We start from the raw sequence: 18931 nt of genomic DNA, 5'->3' as shown, positions 1-18931 counted from the left end.
CACTGTCGCTAGGACAAGGGCAGCAGGCACGTGGCTGAGCCAAGTCCATGGCAGGACGTGCGAGGCAACTGCGGTGTAGAGGGGGCGAGGAGGTGGAGGGAGGGCCGCCACAAAAGCAAAGCAGGAAAGACGTGGTTTCCTGGAATGAGGGCAAGAGCACGTCAGAGAAGCTCGATGGTCAGGAAGGCTGCGTTCCTGCCCGAGCTAGATGCAGGCAGAGGCAGGTCTGGGATAGAAGGACAAACGCTGCCTGTAACGGGATATGAAATCTCAAGTCCCTGTGTCTCTTTTTTCCTGCCTTAGATTTGGCCCGTCCTTGGCTGGACAGGGAGGGAGAGTGACCCTCCCTGGGACGTGCTGACCAGGCGGCTGGGTCTGCAGGGAGAGCCTTCCTCTCGGCAAAGAAGGGGGAGATACATTCGGTCGTGAACGGCTCAGAATCCTGTTTTAGAAGTTCTTTCTGATTTGACCACCATAGCTTTTTGTGAAAGAAAAGCCAGGAAGATGGCTTTGATGTGAAAGAGAAAGGGGGATCCAGGCACAAAGTGGAGGAAGGTGAGGAAGAAACCAAGAAGTGGAGAGAAACCCCAGCTCTGAATCTGGGAACTCAGTGGCAGCAAGGGAGGGAGTGGCCCCAGCGTGGGCGGGAACTCAGCACTGCAGCAAGGGACGAGCCCCTGGGGGTGCAGTTTAAATACCCAGGAAGTCCTTCAGCTCAGGCTCTGCCCACAGAGCTCCTGGCCAGCACCGTGCACCCACCCACGTGCACCCACCCACGTGCACACACATGCATGCACACACACCCAGGTGCACCCATGCATGTACACACACACCCAGATGCACCTACTCATGTGCGCACACGCGTATGGACACACGCCCACACGCGTATGGACACACGCCCACATGCACGCACACCAAATACAAAGAAGTCTCCTGGCACCACACAGGCTGGTGGACAATAGCTCATCTGGGCCAGGGGTCGGACTGAGCAGCCTGGGCTAGAACAGCGGGAATCAACACACACCAGGATACGCATTCCTTGAAAGACAAAAGGATTTTGTGACTATCTGAGGTAAAGCAAGTTTGGAGAAAACCATACACCAAGGTTGAAAGGTATCATGATGCCCCAAAGATCTTGCCTCTGGGACTTCAAGGGCTTGTGGAGCCCTCCCACAATGCTGCGGGGCTGGTGGGGGTGACCAATAGAGTCTGGGGGAGGTGATGCCTCCTGCAGCTTCTGCCTTGTCCCTTGGGGGAAGCTGGCCACCACAGCGGGAGGACCCTGAAGCAGCCCTGTACAGAGGGGTCCGGGGAGAGGAACCGAGGGCTCCACCAATCACCAGCTTGTGGGCCGAGTGAAGATCCCCGGCTCCAGTCCAGCCTTTGGATGACGCGTCACCAGCTGACACCTTGACTGCAGCCTCCGGGGAGACCATGAGCCAAAGTCACCCAAGCAGGACGCTCATAAATTCCTGACCCGCAGATGCCGTGAGTGGCATCTCACAGTTTATTGTTGTTTCTAACCACTGGCTTTTGGGATAATATGTTCTATAGCAATAGATAGCCAATATAAATATATACTAGCATGTTGAAATCTTAGAGGGAGTCCTGCAGTTTCAGATAACGTGTTCAGCTTTCACTCAGTGTTTGGCAAATGCTTTTGTTACACAACATTTCTTTCAAAGAACGCCTCACGAACACCTTAGGGTGTTAATGTCGCACCCGAAGTGTACTTTAGGAAGATCTGGGCTGGCTCTGGTTGTATTTGTGGTTAAAACTTATATCACATACACTTTATGCAATAGTTTGCATGAGATAAAATTGCATCTAAAAATATTTAAATAAAGACTTAATTGTAATTTTAGAAACATAACTACATCACATGCATTTAGGTAGTTCCCCATTTAAAGGAACTCTTGTGTCGAGTTAGCATTTGGAACACGGAAATTTGCTTCCCATCCCATCGTCTTTTAATATTAATATATTGCTTTTTCTAGGCTAGCTGAAGGAAATAAAAAATAAAATAAGAAATAATGTATTGGCTTTTTTGTAAAATCAAAGCTTATTTTTATAACTGTATTTAAAGCATTTGTAAAATGAAAAAATAAAAATAAAAGACCACTCTGGTCATTAAAAACTTTAACCCCAGCTTCTGGTTAAAATGGGAAACCTGAGCTGTTTGCTGCTCTAAGTAGTCTGGTTGTCTGAAGAGGAGAAGGTCGAGGAAGACTCGGCACAGCCCCAGGCGTCCCGGAGGGCTGGGAGGGAAACACTAAGCCATTGTCCTCCGGGCCACCGTGGAATGAGCCCAGGACACTCACCCAGAGAAAACTCATCTCCTCTCTTGAAGGATAAGGGGACTCGATTCTGAGAATGGCTTCAAAGAGCTAGAAGTAAGAGCGGCCTGAAATTCCAGAGCCTTCAAGGTTGTTCCCGGGCAGAGGGCTGCAGCGCCCAGGGCCTCCTTCCAGGCCGGCGGTGAAGTGGCCTCAGACCGAGTCCTGGCCCAGCCCCTGCCAGCGGGGCCACCTCAGACTCCTACTTGGCCTCTTCTGGCCTCACTTTGTTCACTTGGGAAAGGGGGTAGTGACACCTACCGCACAGGACTCCCAAGTGGGTCACGTGAGAACAGGAAGCAGCAGGTGCTCAATTCACCTGCCCCCCCACTGTGCTGCTCCCCCCCTTCCCCCTCCCCCATCTGCCCCTTGGAGCCACGTGACCCCGCTGACCCCAGTGCACTCAAGACCCCCTACGGCAAGGGAAGCCCAATTCACCAGAGGCGTCGATTAGGGGAGATCATTCTTCACTACAAAAGGATTTTTCTCTTTCCCAAAGGATTCACTTAGAATAGCTTGTCGCCTCGGATAGGAACCCCAACTTCCCCGGAGTTTACAGACAAGTAACTGCTTGGGAACCTCAACGCGGACGCCGGCGGGCACTCCACGATCAGTCGGCCGTGCAGCCTTCCCGACACCGTGACGCCAGCCCAAGGCAAATGCTCATGAAAACCAGTTGTGCACAGTTTCTCAGGAACATTCTAAGGGAAGCAGACCCGCCACTGCCCGGTGCCCCAACACGACAGGCCGCGGCGGCTGCCCCCGCGCTGGCCAGAGCAGGCCGGTGCCCGGCCACGGGGTTTTAGTTGAGTGAGGAAAATGAGCTATAATTACATTGTCAAGAAGTCAGCTCGTGTAATCTCCTCAGCTTGGGTCTCGAATGCCCCTCACTAAACAGAACGCGCCTGTTCCATTAAAACAGCCCCTCGCACCCTGTCCCAGCGTGTTGCCATGGAGACTCCACAGGCCTGCAAAGCAAGATGCTGGCCGGCCCCTGTCACCCGGCAAGATGAGGGGAGACTAAGTGCCCTCAGGGAGCAGCTGGGTGCCCAGGCCACGGGCCTGCTGGGCACATTCAGCCCTGGGCATCTGCCAGGTGGCAGGACCCCTGCAGGAGGGCAGCCCCGGCCCTAGATCTCATGGGGGCTGCCTGCGGGGCTCTGAGGAGCCTGGGGCTAGAGGACCTGGACTTGATGTGGACAAAGAAAATCCCCCAGGTCCCCCTCAGCTCCAGCCAGGAGAATTTCTGAGAACAAGGGGCACAGAAAAGGAAGAAGAAGAAAACACAGGCTATGTCCTCACAGTGTGCAGTCTAGCTCAGGAGCTACATCTAATCCACTCACTGCACGGACAATAATCCAGGACCGAATGTCACGCCTCAGCGCGGCAGGGCTCGGCTGCTGTGTGGCCAGAGAAGTCAAGAAGCCCATGAGGCAGGCAGGTCCCACTGGACCTCAGGAACGGAGGAGGACTGCGACCACGTCTCGAAGCTCCCCATTTACCAGACCCTGTGACGAGTGCTTCTCGTGGGACTCTGCACGTCACTCTTCTGCCGACATCGTGCGGGTGCTGGTACCATTTTCATTTTACATGAGGTGACCGGATTCTGAGGGTTCAATGAAGTCACACACATGGTTTTAACACGGATCTCTTTAGCCCCGAAGGCCCCTTGGTCCTAACCTCATTTAGATGGGCAGGAGGCAGGAAGTGTTTGAAAAAGATGAAAGAGGCCAGCACAGCGGCGCACACCTATAATCCCAGCTCTTTGAGGGGCTGAGGCGGGAGGATCACTTGCGGCCAGGAGTTCGAGAGCAGCCTGGGCAACACAGCAGGACTCCATCTCTACAAAAATAAAAATTAAAAAATTAGCTGGAACCTGCAGTCCCAGGCACTCAGGAGGCTGAGGCAGGAGGATCACTTAAGCCCTGGAGTTTGAGGTTGCTGTGAGCTAAGCTGACACCATGGCACTCTAGCCCAGGTGACAGAATGAGACTCTGTCAAAAAAAAAAAAAAACACAAGAGAATCTATTGGTTCTGAAAATGAGAAATGGACCCACAGTTTGAAAAAGTCATCCAATGCGACCTCGTCCACCAAGGTCCCGATTAGCACTGTCTCGTTACTTCACATTCAGATTCATGTACTGGTTTCCTACGGTCTCCCTTGATGTTGAAGCATCTTTCCCACCACGCTCCAACACCCTTGGATCAACCCCCAAGGCGGAAGGCTTTAATCTTGAAAACAACTTTCCACGAGTCATCGTGATCCCTGAATTAATTGACGCTTCTTAGCTGGATGTCTCAGGGCAGGTGTCTGAGACACGGGTCTCAGGGCTGGATGTCTCAGGGCTGGTTGTCTCAGGGCTGGGTGTCTCAGGGCTGGGTGTCTCAGGGCTGGATGTCTCAGGGCAGGTGTCTGAGACACGGGTCTCAGGGCTGGATGTCTCAGGGCTGGATGTCTCAGGGCAGGTGTCTGAGACACGGGTCTCAGGGCAGGTGTCTGAGACATGGGTCTCAGGGCTGGATGTCTCAGGGCAGGTGTCTGAGACACGGGTCTCAGGGCAGGTGTCTGACACACGGGTCTCAGGGCTGGATGTCTCAGGGCTGGATGTCTCAGGGCAGGTGTCTGAGACACGGGTCTCAGGGCTGGATGTCTCAGGGCTGGTTGTCTCAGGGCTGGATGTCTCAGGGCTGGATGTCTCAGGGCAGGTGTCTGAGACACGGGTCTCAGGGCTGGGTGTCTCAGGGCAGGTGTCTGAGACACGGGTCTCAGGGCAGGGTGTCTCAGGGCAGGTGTCTGAGACACGGGTCTCAGGGCAGGGTGTGAGCAGCGTCCACCAGAACCACACATTTGGGCCCCGCAGGGTCTGGCTCGCCTGAGAGGGAAGAGGAAGTGAGTGGCCTGAGTTGGAGCTGCTGATGGGCGGCTCCCGGGTGCCCTCACAGAGTCGAGACCAGCTCTCAGCCCTCGGAGCATGGAACTGGCTTTGGGGGACACCTGTGTGACAGGAGAGTGTGGCGAGCAGGAACCTGTGCAGAGGGATGGTCGTGAGTGGATGGCACAGGGAATCACCCCACCCCAGTGGACTTTGCCAGGTATGGACTAGACGAGGGAAGTTGAGAGAAAGGATAGAAGAGAAACCCTTTGGGACAAACCTCCAAGGAAAGATAAAGGCAGATGCTGGGCTGCGTCTGGGACCGTGCAGTCCGGATCCCTGGGGCGCTGGTGAACTCCTCAGACCTCCTCGGTCAGAAGCTCTTGTTAGGCAGAGATCAAATCTGCAGGTGGCTGATAGAGGCCAGGATGACAGTTCTGAGGGGATGGAGAAGTGGGGAAGGGACTGCAGGAAAGCGCAGCTGACAACCACGAAGAGCAGGGACTTGAGGTCTGAGGCTCACACAGCTGCGGAGCTGCGACTTTGTTATAAGAACACCTGTCAAATCACATGTGTCAATCATCTGGTGACACCCACAGTCCCCGTAAGCCCTGCCCCGGACCAGGCCAATCAAAGGAAACCACCTGGGAGTCCTCAACGTCATTCCCCACTCGTGGAGACCGACCCGTTCCTCTCTGGAATGTGCTCTCACTTTGTATAGCTCCCTTCTTTTCTGCAATAAAAGCTGTTTGCATGGAATTGCTTCCTGTCTGTGGTCACTTGGTGGCACCGGCCCTGCTTGTGAATTTTCCAAGCAAGGAGCCAAAGAAGCAGGACAACAGTCCACCAGGAGGCCGGACCTGACACTCTGAGAGGGGGAGAGGAGCTTTGCATTCTAACAGGACCCCAGGCGGTGTTGACGGCTCTGGGGAGTGCTTCAGCTGAACAGCAGGGAGGTGGGGCCTTCAGAGAACACCATTTGTGAGCCAATAACTGATCTTAACATGGGCAGGAGGAGGCCGTTTCTCGCCATTTACAGGTGGCTTCACCACAAATAGAGTGTCTAGCTGAGTCAGGGCCCCCAAGACCACCCACAGGTTTGATAATTCTCTAGGGGGACTCCCAAGACTCAGTAGAGAGCTGGACCCATGGCTGAGATTTGTTATAGCAAAAGGATGCTATGCACAATCAGCAAAGGGACAAAGTCACGGGGCAAAATTCCGGAGGGAACCAGGAGCAAGCTTCAAGGTCTCTCCCAGGGGAGCCATGCAGAACATACTGATTTTCCCAGCAATAAGTGGGAAATGCTGCTGACCAGGAAAACCTCGTAGAGGCTCAGTGCCCAGGGTTTTTATTGGGGCTGGTCACATGGGCACCCTCTGTCTGGAGAGAACCAAATTCTAGATCCCAGAAGGGAAGTTTGTACTCCGCCTAAACCATACTGTTTGTACAATTTGTGAGCCACTCATCAGTTAGTTAATGTGGGATCCTCCCAAAGTCTAAGTTCCCGGATGCCAGCCAAGGACCAAGCTTGCAAGCAGGCCTTTCTAAGGAGAGCAATTTCAGATCGCCTGTGTTAACTCTTTCCTGCACACTAGCCAAAACAATTACACAAGAGAAGGAAACAATAACTATAAAAGCAGCAAAGGGCTGGGCATGGTGGCTCACACCTGTAATCTCAGTACTTCGGGAGGCCGAGGCAGGAAGCTTGCTTGAAGCCAGGAGTTTGAGATCAGCCTGGGCAATACAATGACATCCCATCTTTACCAAAAAAAAAAAAAATTTTAATTAGCTGGCTGTGGTGGTACACATCTGTAGTCCTAGTTACTCGGGAGGCTGAGGCAGGAGGATCGCTTGAGCCCAGGAGTTTGAGGTTGCAATGAGCTATGATGATGCCACTGCACTCCAGCCTGGAGGACAGAGCGAGACCTTGTCTCCAAAAAAAAAAAAAAAAAAAGGCAGCAAAGGAGGCACAAAATTAACATTAAGTTGACCCTTGAACATGGCAGGGGTTGAGTGAGGGAACTGACCTCGTATAACATTTGACTCCCCAAAAACTTAACTACTGATAGCCTACTCTTGGCTGGAAGCCTTATCAGTAACATAGTTGATTAACACATATCTTATATGTTATATGTATTATTAGCTTACAATAAAGTAAGCTAGAGAAAAGAAAATGTTATTAAGAAAATCATAAGGAAAAGAAAATATATTTACTATCCATTAAGTGGAAGTGGAGCCTCAGGAAGGTCTTCATCCCCGTCGTCTCCATGCTGAGCAGGCTGAGGCGGAGGAGGAGGAGGGTGGTCGGGCTGTCTTGGGCGGCAGAGGCGGAGGAGAAACCACACGTAACTGGGCCTGTGCAGTTCAAACCCGTGTTGTTCAAGGGCCAACTGTATTTCCAGACCGTATGGTTGTTGACCTGAAAAAGAATAAGAAAATCAACCGAAAATTATTCAAAATGAAATTTCTACTTGGAGCGAACTAGGCTAGAGCCCCGACCCAGGCTCCTACCTGCAGAGGCCCCGGCAGGAAAAGCTGGAGCTGGCGGGACCTGAATGGAGTTAGAAGCTTTCGCTGTTCCGCAGGCCTGGACGCTCTCATTGTCACCCAGCTGAGATGCACTTGGGGATTTTCTAAGAGAAACCGGAGAAGCCGGAGGGCTGCGCAGGCACAGCCCGCAGCGGGGCGACCTGGCTGGAGGGGCCGCGCCTCGGCCTCGCTCCTGCGGTCCCCCGGGGCCCGCGAAGGGCTCCGGCGACAGCATGTGCGTGGCCCTGTGTCATCAGACATTGCGAAAATTAGACAGCTCAGCTGTCGTCAGTTCGGAACAGTCTCTCACGCTGACTTTAACTCCTGCCTGGTGGCGCTGGGCAGGGCCACAGGACCGGTTCCTGCACCCGCGGTCAGCAGCGGAGACGCGCAGCGAGACATTCCCGGGAGGCGTCCCAGACCCGGACGGCCACCAGGAGCTGAGCGTGAGGAAGTGACTGTGACCCACTAAACTCAAACCGGATGAGTCCCCACCTCCCGTCAGGGTCCCAGGGATGTGCCATTCAAGCCCTGCAAGGTGACCAACCAACATTTTAACATGGCTCTAAAATGTGTTTTCAGAGACAGGCACGAGAAACTTGGACACAAACAAAAAGCAAAACGCTTATTCAAAACTTATTAAAGCCTAAGAGCTGCTCGGCGCTGGACTCGCCCCCGGGGCCGTGGGGGCAGCGAGCCCCCAGCGCCACGCGCCACGCTGCTGGCTGGGAGGACACTGACTCACCGGCGCTGAGTTCTCGCTGGCGGAGGACGGGGCGCCGCACTTCGCCTGCTTGACGGGCCGCCTGACCCAGCAGCGCCTCTCCAGCCCGACCCCTGCGACGTGGGCCTGGTGCGGGTGCCCCAGCGCAGCGTCTTCCCGGCGCACACGGGCGCGCGCGCTGCCCACAGCCGGTTCTTCCACTCGCTCTTCACCCAGAACGAGCAGCTGCGGCGTGTGGAGCTGTCCCTGGAGGCGCTGGCGCCTGGTGGCCTGCAGCAGATCCTCAGCTTCATCTACACGCCGGAGCTGCTGGTCAACGCAGCCAGCGCCCACGAGGTGCTCAGTGCCGCCTCCTTGCTGCAGATGGCCGGCATCGCCGCGTCCCGCCAGGAACTGCTGGACGCCCGCTCCCTAGGCCCACGGGTCCCGGCACTGTGGCCCTGGCCCAGCCGGCTGCCAGCTGCACCCCAGCTGTGCCACCCTACTACTGTGACATCAAGCAGGAGGCGGACACCCCAGGCCTGCCCAAGATCTGTGCCCGCGAGGGTCCTGACCCCTACTCAGTGCGCGTGGAGGACGGGCAGGGACCGCTGGCGGCACAGTGCCTGCCACCATTGGGCCAGCCCAGCCCTTCTTCAAAGAGGAGAAGGAGGGTGCTGTCGAGGAGGCCGGCAGGCCCCCGGCCAGCTTGTGTAAGCTGGAGGGTGGGGAGGAGTTGGAGGAAGAGCTTGGGGGTTCTGGCACCTACAGCCGCCAGGAGCAGCCCCAGATCATTGTGGAGGTGAACCTCAACAACCAGACACTGCACGTGTCCACTGGCCGAGGGGAAGCCAGGCCCTGGGAGGAGCCGGCCACCATGATGCTGGGCCGGGAGGATGTACTGCAGAGACACTCAGAGGAGGAGGAGGAGGAGGAAGAAGAGGATGAGGAAGAGGAGGATGGTGGCAGTGGAGGAGAGGAGGAGGAGGATCAAGAAAGTGGCAGTGAGGGAGAAGAGGAAGAGGAGGAAGAGGAAGGGCACAGTGAGCAGGAGGAAGAGGAAGAAGAGGAGGAGGAGGAAGGGCCCAGTGAGCAGGATCAAGAGAGCTCTGAGGAGGAGGAAGCAGAGGAGGGGGAAGCTGGCAGCATGCAGGGGCCACCAGGGCGCCGGGGCAGCCGTGCTGACCCCCCTCCCCACAGTCGCATGGCCACGCGGTCCCGGGAGAATGCCTGGCGCCAAGGCACCTCTGAGCCTGAGGAGGCTGGGCCATGTAGTGGGAAGCGACCCAAGCTGTCTCCCAGAGTGGCCTCTGCACCAGCCCGAGGGCCTCCAGCCACTGATGGGCGGGGGGCCAACGTGAGGCTGGAGGAGAAGCAGCACCACCCGTGCCAGAAGTGCCCACGAGATTTCAACAACCGCTGGTACCTGGAGAAACACATGAATGTGACCCACAGCCACATGCAGATCTGTGACCAGTGCGGCAAGCGCTTCCTGCTAGAGAGTGAGCGGCTGCTGCAGCGGCAGACGGACTGCGAGCGCAACATCCAGTGTGTGACGTGTGGCAAAGCTTTCAAGAAGCTCTGGTCCCTCCATGAGCACAAGAAGATTGTGCATGGGTACGCAGAGAAGAAGCTCTCATGTGAGATCTGTGAGTTCTATACCATGGCCCATGTTTCGCACATGGTTGCCCACACCAAGGACATGCCCTCCACCTGTGAAGCCTGCGGGAAGTCCTTCAAGCGCAGCATGTCCCTCGAGGTGCACTCACTGCAGCGCTCCGGGGAGAAGCCATTCAGATGTGACAACTGCAACGAGCGTTTCCAGTACAGGTACCAGCTGCCGTCACACATGAGCATCCACACTGGCCACAAGCAGCTCCTGTGCCAGTGGTGTGGCCAGGACTTCAACATGAAGCAGTGCTTTGATGAGCACACGAAGACCCACACAGGGGAGAGGCCGGACATCTGCGACATCTGCGGCAGGAGCTTCCCCAGCCCGCCCAGCGTGAAGCGGCGCCGGCGCCGCACACGGGGAGAAGCCGGAGCCTTGCGACGTGTGCGGCCCGCGCTGCCGCTGCCCCGACGTGCTCGAGGCCCACAAGGAGAAATGCTTCCTTGTCAGCCGCCCGCGGGCCGGCGACCGCCCGCCCCGCCCCGGGCCTGCCCCCCGCCCAGCCTCAGGCCCGCGCTGCCCCTGCTCCCCGGGCTCCCCCAGACCCCGCCGCCCCGCCGCCCCTCGTCCCCACCGCTGCCGGCACTGGCGGGGCATGAACGCCACCAACTAGCTGCCGAGCTACACCTGCTGCGACCTGGAGCCCAGGGCCCGCTCCGGGGGGGACCCCGCTGCCCTCCCCCCTTGCTGGGGGGCAGCAGCTCGGGCCTGGGCCGCCGCCCCCTCCTCCAGAGGTGGCTGGATGTGCTCCGCCTGAGACCCCGACCCGGGGGGCGCGGGCCGGCAGCCCCCAGAGCCGGTGGAGGACGCCTCCCTCGCAAGTGCCCCCCTTCTGCGGCTCCCTGAAGCCTTTACTTTTTGGGTTTTTTTTGGAAGTGAAGGAAAAAGAAAAGAGAGGAAACTGTTTGCAGCACCCCTCCAGGCGAGGGGGGTGCTGGAGGCGGCAGGTCCGGCGGGGACGGAGGGGCCCGGGGCAGGTGTAGTGGCCGGTCACGCTGCTGAGGCCGGAGCCGGAGAGGGTTGGTCAGGCCCAGCCTGGAGCGGCCTCAGCGGTTTAGCCCCACGTGCTCGTGCCCCTAATTTGCTCCTTCTTCTTGCAGGGTTTGGGGAGAAGTTGGGGTGCCGCCCCGTAGAAGAGTTGTGGACCCAGTCTGAGGGCTGTGGACACCCCGCCAGGGCTTGAGACTGGACACTGGCGGGTGCGGGTGGGGAGCGTTGAGCAGCGGGAACTGCAGTCCGGGCTCTGCACCAAGTAGTGTGGGGGAGGCAGGGGCTGGACCCCAGGGGCTTGCTTTCCCCACTCACATCCCTGCCGGCAGGCCCGGGGGCCCCCAACCTGCACCAGGCTGCACCGTGGGTCTTGAGTCCCGGCGATGTCCCCCGAAGCTGCTAGGCCTTGGTGCTGTGGGCCAGGCCCTAGGTGGGCAGACAGGTGCCTCCCTCAGCACCAGCTCCCAGGGGCTGGAGTCAAGGAACCCCTGCAGACAGGCTAGACCCCAGGGGCAGGGTCCAAGGAGGACCACTTGGACAAGTGTTTTGGGGTTTCAAGGTGCTCTCGGTGGGACAGGGGGCAGGGCTGCCGCTCACAGAGCACCTCTGCCCCTCACCAGCTACCCTGGCCCTTTCACACCAGAAGGAGACGTGTGTGTCTGTGTCCGTCTCTGCTCCCCTGTGGCGGCACTAGGGCAGCCACAGCCTGTCCCTGGCCGGCTCCAGCATCCTGGCTCCTCCCGGGCCTCTGCACAGGTGGGTGGGCCGCTCACAGCACTGCTGGTGAGAGAAACCCCCGGGGACAGGGGACCCCAGCCTGTGCCCGGTGCTTGCCCTCATGAGGCCTGCACTAATAGGAAATCCTATTTTGTTGTCATTTAATGTCTTCATTCCTGCTTTTAAGATGGAGTGGAAGGTTCCGTAAACTACATGTTTCCTAGTTAAGCTCTTTCCTCTTGTGTTTATACAGTTTTGTTTGTTATACTTTTTGCACCTTAAACTCCCACTACTCCCCCACGCTACCACCTTCCCAGTGTGGCCGGGGTGGGAAGAGGCCTGGGCCCAAGGGGCATAGTTGGGGGCGCTGAACCCTTCTGACCTCCTTGTGAGGCCCATGGCCCTGGGGCAGGGGGCTGGGGACATTTTAATCATCAATAAATGAAGCACTTTATTCTGAAAAAAAAAAAAGCTTAAATATGCCATTATCACTATAATTGAAAGATGTTTTGGAACATAATTATATATTCCTGATTTGGGCATATATAAAAAGGACTTTATTTTCTCATCTTTAAATTTATTAAAAAGCTTAGAGGAAATCCACATATAAAATTAATGGCATATGAAACAAAAGTGACAAATAGAAGCAAAGAAATTGATAAAAATTGTTCTAACATCAAGAAGGAAATTGTAACCAAAACAAATTTCAGATCATACCAAAAGCAATAATTCATTAAACAGGAAAAAAATAGATCAATAGTAGAAGTAATGAGTTATGATGAATAGGCTCTTGTGTTGGGTGATAATTCAATTGGTGAAGAGGAATCAATCACGATTCATTGGAAAAATATTTAAATTTTTTGTTGATTTAACACAAAATGGTGGCATCAACATAAATAACAAAAAACTCCTAATATACTATACACATAGAGGGATATCCATGACAAATCTGTTAATAAGTTCTGTCAAAGTAAAGGATACTCAACATTAGCTACTGCACAAGAAAACCTGAATTGACCAGTAATAAAGAAAGAATTTACTGTATGAATAAATATTAAAAAGAAGAGGGAACAAATTAATTTCTAATGATTTAAAACCCTCATTTAGTTTGCCTGTTTCACAAACAAGAAAATTCAAAATTAACATGCAGAAATGATTAGCTCAATATCCTTCAATAAATACAAATTACAACCAGTTAGAAAATATACTAAACAGGAATTTACAATAGCAAAAAGAAAATCTACTTGGAAATAACAAGAAATAGGTAAGATCTATATGAAATAAAAACTTTAAAATGTTATTAATACTATTGGACACATAATAAATGTCCTGAGCAAATAATAAGGCATAGCATATTCTTGGAATGGAAACATCATAAATGCCATTTTTCCTTTACTCTATAAATAGCTCATAAATTAAAAAATCCCAATAAAATAATGAGGTGTTTTAAGTAGATAAGCTGATCCTAAAAATCATATGTAGAAATAAACAAGCAAAATAGTCAAAAAATTTCTGGGAAAAAAAAAGTAATAATGGGTCAGCCCAGCCAAATATTGACATTTTACAATTAATCACTGAAATAGTAGGATACTGATAAATAGATAAATGGGACAGAATATAAAATCCATAAATAAATCCACACATAAATGAAAATGTAGTATATGAAAAGGACAGCACTTCAAATTAGTGCAGAAAAGATGCTTCTGAAATAACTGGATAACCATCTGGAGGAAAACATGAATTTGAATTCACACCTCACTAGGCAATATTGAAAAGCAGATGGAAAAAGGAAACAAAAAAACAGAAGATGAATTCACACTTCACATCTTATACCAGGATAAATTTAATATGGATTTAAATTTTTAATATAAAAAATTAAATTATGAAAGTGTTAAAAGACTTTATGGGAAAAATTTTTAATAATCTTAGTATTGGCTGGGTGCAATGGCTCACACCTGTAATCCTAGCACTTTGGGAGGCCAAGGTGTTAGGATGGCTTGAGGCCAGGAGTTCAAGACCAGCCTGAGCAACATACTGAGACCCCATCTCTACAAAATTAAAAAAAAAAAAAAAAAACTTAGCCAGGTGTGATGTTGCACTCCTGTAGTCCCAGCTACTCAGGAGCCTGAGGCAGGAGGATCCCTGTGTTTGGGGCTGCAGTGAGCTATGATACGCCCCTGCACTCTAGCCCAGACAACAGAGTGAGAAACTGTCTCAAAAATAACAACAATAATAATCCTGGTATAAAGAATATCTTTTTAACTATGAAACACAACAGACACCATAAAGGAAAAGATTGATTCATTCAACAGTATACAAATTTCTTAAAGTCCCTGAAGCAAACCAACGCAAGTAAAACTAAATGACAAATGAAAAAATACATTTGCAACTCACATCACTAACAAAGAGCTAATCTGGCCTAATATATAAAGTGCTCCTTGTAAATAAAAAGGAAAAAATAATGTAACCCAATAAAAAAAGAGAAATGGATACGGGGGGAGCAAAATTCCTCCAAAAGAATATGAAAATAGATTTTAAACATACAGAAGGATGTTGAAATCCACTTATAACACGAGGAATGAAGATTAAAATTTCAATGGGATACCTTTTGTTTTTTTTACCTACAGGATTGCAAATGACAAAAAATTGATTCTTATGGTGGGAAGAGTGTGACAAAATGTACAATTACATTAACACATTGTTGGTGGACATGTCAATTAGTACTTCAGTGGAAGGCAGTCACGTGTCCATCAAACTCTCAAAGCTCACATCCTTGTAGCCAACAATTCTTACTTGTAGGAATTTAACCTGCAGCTATACTCATGTGGATGTTATACATTTTATATGTATGTTATAATGGGAAAAATTTGGAAAGGATCTACATGACCACTAATTGGAGACCAATTAGTTAAATCACAACCAGGGATACCGTGGATACCATACAGTCGCAGAAACAAGGAGGAGGTTCCTCATGATAGGAAATGATCTCCAAGAGATATTTTCAAATAGATGAAAAAAGCAAAGTACAATGGTATCTACGATGTACTAGAATTTTTTTCCAAAAAAAAAAAAAATGACGAAAAGTATATATGCCTTAATATACAGAGACTATCTCTGGGAAGATACACAGGAATCGAGAAACATCGGTCACCTCTGGGAGGCATCATGACGGGGGGGCTGGAATAGCAGGAGCCCTATTCATTGGGTCTTCTTTGATAGCTTTGATCTTTCAACTACAGAGTGCATTGTCTACTGAAGGAGTAAACGTTAAAGAAAATAAGCAAATAAGAAACAAGTAAATGCAGCCCCCTCTGGAGAGCAGAGGAGGAGTCAAGACCTTGCCTGGGGGGAGCAGGAAGAGGAAGCCTGGAGGTGATGGCAAAGGCAGCCAGGCAGGGGCGTCGCACATCCAGCCAGAGAGAGCGGCCTCCAGCGGTGGAAGAGGTGAAGGTTCCTGGGGATCTGGAACCTGACGACTCCAAAGGCCATGGGGGTGGGACCCGAGGGTGGGTTTCCAACTATTTCACTGGTAAGGGCTGAGACAAAAGCTTGAGTTGTTTTGTCATCATCATTATTATTATTTGACTATTACTATTAGGACCCACATTCCCACTTCTTATCTGCAGAAAATGGGTTCTCTACATTCAGGAATTCCCTCCCATCCCCATCATCTGGAGCCCGACTTTCTTAACACTGCTGTTTCCCAGTCACTTCCCTTCGTGCAAACTTTATGGCAGCTCCAGGCTACGCTTGCACCGTCCTTGTTGGCGGTGAGACCAGGCCTGGGCCGAGCTCCCTGAGAGAAGGGAGGCTCTGTCTGTCTGAACTATATTCTCCACGCCTTGCAAAGTTCCTGGCACACACGTGGGATTCATAAAATAGTCACTGAAAACACAGATGAATAATCCCAAACACCTTGTGTGCTTCACCCTCCCACCTTGCTCCTGCCCCTTTATCTGGTGCTCCTTGTGTGCGCGCCCTGGTTCGCGGCGCCTGCTTTCCCCAGCACGTCATTCAGGAACGGCATGTCAATATCGGACCAGCAGCAGCAGCAGCGTCACCACTGTTGCCTGTGCCACCGTTTATGGGCCACCACCTTTGTGTCAGTAATGTTACCTTGGATTCCTGGGGGCTTTGAGTGACTACAAGATCATCTCTGAGGACACCATGTCACTGTGTCAGTGAAGAGACACAGGAAAGAGCAAGGGAGTTCAGCACAGCTGGCAGTGTCACTGGGTCTGGGCAGGTGACTTAATCCTAAACCAGCCCTAGTTCCTGCCTCAAAACGGTTGGCTCAGAATCCAGTTTGCCCAGGGCAAGCATAGCCAAGACCAGCCAGGGCTACAGTCATCCTGCCACCCCCGAGATTTTGCACAAATCTGCTTGAAGAAGTTCCTCTTAAAGTGTCATCCACCAACCAGCTCACCCAGAATCATCTGAGGCGCTTGTGGAAAACGCAGATCGTGGGGCCACGCCCCAAACCTCCTGCAGCAGACTGCCTGCCCTGGGCCTGCTGAGTCGAGTCTAAACACACAGCAAATTCTAACGCAGACAGCTGGGAAACACACCCCAATAAACATGGTCCTAGGAAGCCCATATCCTGTGATTTTTATTTTTTAATTTTGAAATAATTTTAAATTTTAGAGAAGAGATTCATAAATAATACAAAAAACTCTCTTCTCCCCTTCACTCAGCAACTATTCACATTTTGCCACATTTGCTTTCTGCCTCTGTCTCTGTCTTTATCTCTCGATCTCTCTCCCTCTCTCTCAATATGTCTCTCTCCTCCGCCCCTCTACATATATGGTGTCAACCTTAAATAATTGAAAGGATCAGAACACAGTTTAAAAGGGTTTATTAAAGCACAAAGCTGAGAATAGCCATTCAGGTAACACAGACTCCAAAGAAATGGGGTCAGTACTCTGAAGTTTAAAGTTAAGGTCTTGCTTATATAGGCAGAAAACAAAGGAATTTAGTGGGATTGTGACAGAAGGGCCTGAAAAAGATCAAAATGTATTACAAGTTGTCTCTTTAAACCCTGCCCCTACTCTTTTTGGGAATTAAAACCTGCGTTCCTGCCCAAGGCCAGTAGTCAGAGGGGCAGGGAGTGTCCTTTGTTCTTTGCACCACAAGAGACAGCCCAACTGAACTGCCGGGCAGAGGTCAGGACCGTCTTCACCCAAGGTGCTACAGCTACACAGCGATAGCCCAGCGCTGAAAACTCCTTTTAAAGGCTCTGTATTTCTGCTTATAGGAGGACAATGATTGTTTAAGATGAAAGTCTGCGATCCTCCTCATTTGCCAGCAAATTAATAAACTTCTCTTTCCTTTTCCTTAAACCACTTGTCCTCATTCTTCTGATGCAGCCTTGGGGACAGGTGTGAACTTTTTCTAACAGTATTGTGACATTTTCTATACAGGCTGGTTTATGAGTTACAGCAATTTAATTAGTTACAGTTTGTTTTCTTTTCTTTCCAACTTAAAAGAGTGTATTTAACATTCCATCTTAGACAACGTGACAGTCATGGAGTGTCTGGATGAGAGTCAGGAAGACTTTGGGAAGTTAATCAGGTAAGAGGGAAGGGGTCTTCCTTGTCACCCTTCAGTCATTTACAACATTTTACATAACAATGTAGGTAAGGAAACAGCTAATCTATAAACAGTCAGAGAAATAAAAGTTACAGCTGCCTGTTGTGGCTCATAATATTTTAAAGTTTCAACAGCTTAGATTTTTAATTACTTATTTTCACAATATGTATAATAAAATTTTGTGATTTCTTCCTGAACCATTTGAAAGTGAGTTGCAGAGCCACCATTCCCCATCCCCCTAAATATTCCAGCATTTCTTTCCTAAGAATAAGGATGTTCTTTCACATATAACAGTATGATTTTCAAACTCAGGAAATTTCAAATAGATACAATTATCTACTCTACAATCCATATACCAGGTTCTTCAATTATCCAGTAATGTCCTCTGTAGCAATTTTCCCCAACGCAGAATCCAATCCAGGCTACACATCTCATTTACTGGCCATGTCTCTTTAGTGGGGACGATTCCTCAGCCCCCTGCCTTTCCTGACATGGCCACGTGAGAACGCAGGGCAGAGGTGCTGCAGCGCATGCTCTGATTGGGTTGTCTGCTGTTTCCTCCTGCAGAGACCCTCCAGAGCAGCTGGGAGGACAGAAGATTGACACGCAGAGGACAAGGACTAAAATCCAAGACTCTGAGCCTGAAGATATCTCTCTGAGGTGGTCACAGCTGTCCATGGTGCCAGAGCAGTGGACACGCGGCTGGCCGGTGTGTGCAGACACCAGGCTATCCCAGCACCCGCTGCCCAGACAGCTACGGGAGAGACAAGGTTGCCAAACGCTTCCTTCTCATGAATAATTCAGCCTCCCAGACTCCAGTTCACGATCTTAAGGAGAGCCCATTTCAGCTCCACTGGAAGCCGAGGATCTTCCCCCTTCCTTTCATGGCTATAAGGACAATCGCTGCAGCCGGTAGCTGTCTGCCCACCCCATGCACCCCCAACCCCCAACCCACTTCTTTTTTTCCCCTTCTCCACTTCTACCTTTGTTGCTATTTTCCTCGCATTTTCACTTCAAGACCAAAGCAGTGGGACTCTCTCCTAAAAACTGTTGCTCCTGGCCTTTGCACAGGCCCTTAAAGATAAGCATGTCCCTGTTACTGAAAGTTCAGTACTTGTCCCTGAGGCCGAATGAAGAATGAGGACAATTGGTTTGAGGAAAAGGAAGGAGAAGTTTATTAATTTGCCAGCAACTGGGGAGGGTGGCACTCTCATCCTAAAGTCTCAAAGAATCATCATCCTCCTTTAAGCAGAAACACAGAGCTCTTAAGGGGCTTTTCAGCTTCAGGCTGTTGCTGTTTAATCACAGCGTCTCCAGTGAGGACGGTGACCTCTGTCCAGACAATTCTGCTGAGCCATCTCCTGTGGGTTAAGATACAAAGAACAAAGAACATTTTTCTACCCCTTTGATTACTGGCCTCCAGCAGGAATGCAGGTTTTAATTCCCAAAAATGGCAAGGCGTTTTAAACGGTGTGAGCTAAAATGAAATCTGTAGACTCCCCCCACCCCTCCTACCTGC

The 18931-nt window shown here is 51.3% G+C and overlaps 1 protein-coding gene across 1 annotated transcript; it reads left to right on the top strand.

The window, feature by feature from the left end:
* The first annotated feature begins 7974 nt into the window (after positions 1–7974).
* Positions 7975–10962, top strand: LOC123629783 (zinc finger and BTB domain-containing protein 47-like). Its single transcript, XM_045539172.1, is given in 8 exon segments — positions 7975–8187; positions 8497–8563; positions 8566–8883; positions 8886–9044; positions 9047–10467; positions 10469–10593; positions 10595–10627; positions 10629–10962. Coding segments are annotated over 8 exon segments (2670 nt in total).
* The last annotated feature ends 7969 nt before the right edge of the window (positions 10963–18931 follow it).

This window comes from Lemur catta, unplaced genomic scaffold, assembly GCF_020740605.2.
Source record: "Lemur catta isolate mLemCat1 unplaced genomic scaffold, mLemCat1.pri scaffold_43_ctg1, whole genome shotgun sequence".
In the NCBI taxonomy this organism is placed as follows: Eukaryota; Metazoa; Chordata; class Mammalia; order Primates; family Lemuridae; genus Lemur; species Lemur catta.
Note: the sequence above shows the minus strand (reverse complement) of the source record. Positions and strands in the feature narration are given on the sequence as shown.